Here is a 6865-nt window from a genome sequence, read left to right as displayed (position 1 = left end):
ATTATAATGCGTGTAGCTAACCAAATTCCATGGTCATAACTTTCAGCGATGCTCATGATACGACAGCCAACATGTTTGAACCCAGTGGAGGTTGACCCCAGCCACGACTGCAAGCGCCACCACAGAACAGTAAACCTTCCATTCCTCTCTCTCTCCCACCACACGCTCGGGTACTCATGATCCAATCAAAAATTCCATTGGCTATAAAAGGAGAGCCCCAAGCCAACGCCATGAATCACAAACACGGGACATATGTATTCACATCGACCGAAACCTAAGCTCTAGCTAGCAGCTAGCTATATACCATATATACTATTTCCTCGTGATCAGTTCGTTCATCAGCGATCAACCGACGATGAGGGAGCTGATCCGGCGCCTGAGCTTCTCAGACCGGGTGAGCGACGGCAGCGGCGGCGTGCCGCGCGGGTGCGTGCCGGTGCTGGTTGTGGGCGACGGCGACGAGAAGTGCGAGCGGTTCGTGGTGCGGGTGGAGGCTCTGCGGCACCCGTCGCTGGCAGCGCTGCTGGAGATGGCGGCGCAGGAGTTCGGGTACAAGCAGGAGGGCATCCTCCGCGTCCCCTGCGCCGTCAACAAGTTCAGGCAGGCGCTCACTACCGCCGCCGTCTCCAAGAACTACTGATTAGTAAATTAATTCTCCAGCTGATCAATCAAGCAGACCGACCCCCGATCGATCCATTGACTTCCTGGGTACTTGAGGAGCGATTCTTTGGTCCATTTTGATTCTCCTGGCGAGTTGACTCTCTTGCGCATCTTTTCTTAACTTTCCATTTTGATTTCTTCTGGTTGGGGAATGACATGAAATGGTTGCCTGTATGCATGTGCGATGTATAAGGCGCACTGTAAAAAATTACAATTGAAACAATTGATTATTCGGTATGCGGCTGTCTCCTTTCTAATACTGGTTAGCTTCCCTTTCAAAAAAAATATGGCTCATTCTTTGGGCTGTTTTTTTAGCGAGTGAGAAATTAATTTGGTAAACGTTTACAGCCGGACGACCGGCCAAGTTTTGGGCCGGTCTCACGTGACGCGCGTTCCATGTGGACCCACACCCAAACTGCCACGCACTTCTCTGGCTTCCGTTCTTATCTCTTCTGTCATCGTTGTTTTCTTTTTCTCTCTCCCATCGTTCCCCATCTCTCTCAAGCCATCAATGGAACACCTCTCTTTTCGATCCACCGGCTTGGTTCTCCGGCGAGCTTCCCTCCCACTATAACCTCTTATCCAATGCGAGCTCCTCCATTCTCTTTCCTCCCTTCCACCTCATCGGCCCTCTTTTTCTGTAGCGTGCTGCAAGGGCCGGAGGCGCAGATCACTAGTAGAAAAACACCTATTAGTCCCGGTTGGTGAGGGCCTTTTGTTCCGGTTCTTGAACCGGGACTAAAGGGTCGTTACTAATGCCCTACACCTTTAGTCCCGGTTCTAACACGAACCGAGACAGATGGGCCTCAACATGGCCGGTGCGCCGAGCCCAGGCAAGAGGGCTTTTGGTCCCAGTTGGTGGCACCAACCGTGACCAAAAGGCATCCACGCGTCAGCATTTCAGTGGCTGGGGTTTTTATTTTTATTTGAGGGGGAGGGGGTTGGGGGTTTTGGAGGGTTAATTTAGGTGTTTAATATATTGTGTTAGCTAGCTAATTAATAGAAAGAAGTGTCCTCTCTTATGTCCATGCTTGGTCGACGCTACGTACTATACATAGAGAGGCCCTCGACACGCTAGCTAGTAAGAAAATGAAGGGAACCATTAAGTACAGAAGTTCGTCATGCATACCGAGAGAAGTGATTGATCGACCTCTCCTTCTCCGATAGATTGGTCGAAAAACAAGTTTTCGTATTATCTATCCGACGCTACTGGTACATACATATACAATATGTAAGATCTCTTAATTACAATCCTCTAGCAATTGAAATCAACTTCCACATGGTATTCTCCGGCTTTATTGATGACGTGGTCAAGAAAGAATCCCGCCAATTCCTCTTGAATTGCCATCATGCGATCTTGTTCTAGGAGTTCATTCCGCATCCACGTCTAATTTGAAGAAGGGGTTTAATTAATACATTTATGAATGAAACTCAACAGAAATGATGGTGTAATAAAATGAAATTGTGAATATTATTGCTTACGCACTTCATATTGTCTTTTAGAGTAGCCCCGCTTATTTTGCAAAGTCGCGTTGTAGATGAACTCACACACGTAGTATCCACAGAAATTATTCCCTTGTTCCTGCCACAAGCACTTTACGAGAAATAGAGGTCAATCAAACTGATAATGAAGCATTATAAATGGCATTGATGAAAGTATAGCTATAGAATCAACGGGAGATGCGCGCAACTAGCTAGCCAGTAGTACTTACTTTCAGGGATGTATATCGCAGCTCATTCGGCAGTCCCGGAGCTTGTGCGGTGAACTGTTTCCAAACCCTGCAAGACAAAGAAAATAATTATTATTACTTGAGATATCAGGAAATGAACAAAAAGTTGCAGATATGGTGTGATAATGATCGATTGAACTTACTTGTTGAGCATTTTAGTCATGTCCGCATAGGTTTCGGGAGCTTTTCGTCTCGAGTCTAAGACAATTACTAGTCCCCACTCAAGCTTAATCTCCAGAAGAACATAGTGGAAGCTGCGCACGCATGCATAACTCATCAATTACACTACTATAACCTCGCTCGAGTAATAAGGAAAACCGAATATGCACACGACAGTAACACTCACTCGAAGATGTAAGGAAAGAGTATGGTATCTTTGTTTTGATTTTTGATCAACGATTCTAGCAAGTTGGCCTCGGCCACTTCGGCGTGCTTTTTAACCTGAATTTCATCTATGATATTTGTGTTAATGAACCCAATATAATACATTTCTTATTTTCTGCACTCGACGATCTTCAATCTGCATAATATATTGAGGATAATTAATTATAAATACATGCAATGAAAGAGCCCAGGTATATATAGAGACTTAATGACAGAAATAGTACTTACAGACAGTAGCAAAAGATCGTTAATTTATAGAGGACCTTTTGATTGAAGAACGCGAAGAACTCCTCAAATGGAACAGGCAACAGATCAGTTCCAACGAGGTCGTGCTCCTCTTTAATTCTCAGATACAAACTATTCGTCCCCCCAGACTGTCTGCAGGTTTTCATGTATCAATTATGGAATCTTCGCATCATCGTTGTTAGAGATTTTTCATCTTTGACGGGAGGCTTCCCGTACTCGTATCCGTGTTCGTCCACCTCCATGAAATCAGGAAGTTGATCGTCAGGCAGGTAATCTGCAAGATTGCCATAACCGGTCATCGTCCCCGGAGCATTAGCGACGATGTCGCCGCTAGACACATTGAGCGGGGGGCACGATTGGTTTGCTTGTTCGCCGAGCTGGGCAATTTTTTTTGCAGCTGCTCGTTCTTTTGACCTTTGATGTCTGACAGTACTTCCTGACCGCTCCGCTTGGAGATATGTCTGTTCAGTAATGCGCTCATAGTTGGTTCTCGGCAGAGACTTTGCTGGTTTCCTCAGGGCATCAAGAGTGCACTTTGCTTTCACCGGATCTACCTTCTCCTCCGAAGGTGGATGTCTCTTTGCTTTCAACCCTTCAAAGAAGTCGTCCACTTCGGCCCACACGATCTTCGCGTTTTCATCCTCGGTCCTCTCTTACGGTAACTTCTCTAGAGGCTTGAGAGAAGGACCGTATCTGTATTGCCTCCCGCCTCTGGCTGTACTGCTAGACGCCGGAGCGGACAGAGCGGCTGCAGCATCTGTCTTCTTTTGTGCTTGCTTACGAGGCGGAGGAGAAGTACTACGACATGCTGGGGCAGCCGGGGCGGCGGCGGGTCTCTTCCGCCCTTGCTGGCGAGGCGGAGAAGGAGGAGGCTGCTGGCTGCTCGGGCGCGCCGGCGCAGGCGGTGAAGGAGGCGGAGTGCCGCCACGCGCCGGAGAAGGAGGCCCAGTGCCCTGATCGTCACTCGCCGGAGGAGGAGGCGATGGAGGAGGCAGAGTGCCCTGACTCGCCGGAGGAGGAGGAGGAGGCGGAGGCGTCCAGTTCGGAAGGTTGATGAGCTCCTTCCGCCATAGGCATGGAGCCTTCAGAGAAGAACCCAACCTAGTCTCCCCTTCACCGGTAGGGTGGTCAAGCTGGAGGTCCTCAAACCCCTTTGTTATTTCATCCAGCATCACCCTAGCATATCTTTCTGAAATCGGCCGGCAGTGAAAAGTTGCGCCGGGTTCAGTTGGATAAATAGAGCAAACAGCCGCCTTGACCTTCAAATTCATCCATTGCGTCATAATGTGGCAATTTTGAGACTCCTTTAGAGCATCCACGGGATTGCTGGCAGAAGCCATCAAGACATGCTTCGGATGAAGCAGCTCAGTGGAAGCCACGCTGCTTCTCCGCTGAGATGGCGGGGTAGCTTCGGGGGAAGCTTCGGCAGGTCATTTGCTGCGATCTGCTTCTCGTTCCTCGAGCCCCATTACCCTTTGGTGCAGCGCCTGCAGTTGGCTCTGCTCCAGTTTCTTCCTCCTCTCCTGGGTTTTGCAACCCCCTGCGTTCGGAAAACCAACCTTCCACGGAATGGAGCCTGGCGGGCCTCGTGTCCGTCCAGGGATCTCAGGATTCCCGAGGGCCATTGTGAGCTCGTCCTTCTTCCTGTCTGGAATGAACGTCCCTTGCTGCGCTGCATCGATATAGTGCCGAAGCTTGTTGACTGGTATTTTCAGTTGCTCGTCTGTCCAATGGCACTTCCCTGATACAGGGTCCAAGGTTCCGCCAGCCCCGAAGAACCAAGTCCGGCAACGGTCTGGCCAGTTCATTGTCTCTGGTTCGATCCCTTTATCAAGCAGATCATTCTCAGCCTTGGACCACTTAGGCCGGGCTTTGAGGTAGCCACCTGACCTCGTGCGATGGTGAAACTGCTTCTTCACAGCATTTTGCTTGTTTGTCACCGGCATCTTCTTACTCTTTTCCGATGTCTTGTGGGCCACAAATGTGGGCCAGTGATCTTTGATCTTCTCATATTTGCTGATGAATTCTGGTGTCTCTTCTTTGTCGACAAACTTGTTCAGCTCTTTCCTCCACGTCCTGAATAGGTTTGCCATCTTCTTAAGAGCACAAGACTTGATTAATTGCTCTTTAACTGGCTTCTCTGGATCCTCCTCTGGCAGTAGGGTGAAATTTGCCTTCAGCTCAGTCAGAAGATCATCTTTCTGCATATCATTGACATCAGACACCTCAGGGTCTTCCTCCTTAGGCTTATACCATTGCTGGATGCTGATCGAGATCTTGTCCCTAACAAGAACCCCACACTGAGCAGAAAATATGTTCTTTGTCCGGATGGGTTCAATCGGTTCGCCGTCGGACGCGATTGCTGTGATCTCAAACCTTTCATCCGAGCTCAACTTTTTCTTCAGGCCTCGTCTCCTTACCGAAGTTGTGCTCGATCCGGAGGGCTAAAAAAGGAAGAAAGACGAGAGTTAATTAATATGTGTACATATACCAAAACAATGAATGCATCAATTAACTAGTCAGCACGGGCTTAACTAATATATATATACCTGGCCGGACTTGGTTCGGTCACCGGAGCAGTCAGCACGGTCTCCTTCTTGTACCTCCATTGGGTCACCGGAGCCATCATGAAAATAGCCCTCTTCTTTTACCGGCATTAATGGGCCGGATCCATCACGAACATAGCCCTCTTCTTCACCCAGTCCTTCCTGACCATCGGTGTCGTTAAGAAATGACGCAACGACATCACTTCCTTGTGTGATTATGTCCCCCAACATCGCTTCTGTTGCTTCGTCTCGGGAGTGCTCCATAGTTTCTGCAAATATTTACAACATGTCAATTATTATTCAAACATGGTACAGATGGATATATATTAGTGGCAAATGTAGAACTAGCTAGCTAATCACAATAAGGAATCATGTTAGTGGCCTCGACGCTGCTTCTCTAGGATTTGGGGTGGCCTAGACAACTCTTCAAGGGTTTGGGCTGGCCTCGACACAACGCTTCAAGGGTTTGGGGTGTCCTCGACGACAATGCTCTTTTAACTTAGTAAATTTGGGTGGCCTCGAGAGAGTTTGTCGGGTAGGGGCGCGGCGGGAGGGGGTAGGAGACCAACATCGTTTTTTCTCTAGGGTTTGGGTGTCCTCGAGAGTTTTGGTCGAGCGAGAGGGCTGAGGGGGGTGCTGCCGTGGTATAAGTTATCACGGTCGAGAGGGGGTATATATATCGACCGCCCCTCACGTCGAAGTTATCCGGGAGGGGGTTATATCGACAATGACGCGACATACATATACATGGGAAAATAATGTTATCGGGGAGGGGGTATCGGTACCCCCCCACACCCCTCGTGTTGAAGTTTCTCGGGAGGGGGTATATCGACAACGACATACCCGATAAAAAATAAGAAGACAAAAGAAGAAATAAAAAGAGGAGAAGAAGAAAGGAATAGAAGAGAAGCAATCAAAGAAAAAAAGAAGAAAAAAAAGGAGAAGAAGAAAGGAATAGAGGAGAAAGAAGAAAAAAATAGATCTATTTTTTTCTTCTTTCTCCTCTATTCCTTTCTTCTTCTCCTCTTCTTTTTCTTCTTTTTTCCTCTTCTTATTTATTTTTCCTCTTCTTCCTCTCCTCTTCTTCTCCTTTCTTCCTCTTCTTATTTTCCTTTTTCCTCTCCTTCTTTTTCTTCTTCTTCCTTCTTTCTAGCTAGATATATAAAACTTTTCTAAAAATATAATTTTTGCATATATAAAACTTTTTCTTCTTCTTCCTCCTTTCTTCTCTTCCTTCTTTCTAAATATATAAAACTTTTCTAAAAATGAAACTAACCTAAAATTTATGTACTAAATTAG

The 6865-nt window shown here is 47.3% G+C and overlaps 1 protein-coding gene across 1 annotated transcript; it reads left to right on the top strand.

Moving 5' to 3' along the window:
• The first annotated feature begins 257 nt into the window (after positions 1–257).
• LOC119335300 (auxin-responsive protein SAUR71-like) lies at positions 258–873 on the top strand. The gene has a single exon (XM_037607439.1). It carries the CDS (start codon positions 356–358, stop codon positions 638–640), a length of 285 nt encoding a protein of 94 aa, XP_037463336.1. The 5' UTR covers positions 258–355; the 3' UTR covers positions 641–873.
• The last annotated feature ends 5992 nt before the right edge of the window (positions 874–6865 follow it).

The sequence above is a fragment of the Triticum dicoccoides genome, chromosome 7B (assembly GCF_002162155.2).
Source record: "Triticum dicoccoides isolate Atlit2015 ecotype Zavitan chromosome 7B, WEW_v2.0, whole genome shotgun sequence".
Classification (NCBI taxonomy): domain Eukaryota; kingdom Viridiplantae; phylum Streptophyta; class Magnoliopsida; order Poales; family Poaceae; genus Triticum; species Triticum dicoccoides.
This window is presented reverse-complemented; position numbering and strand designations above follow the sequence as displayed.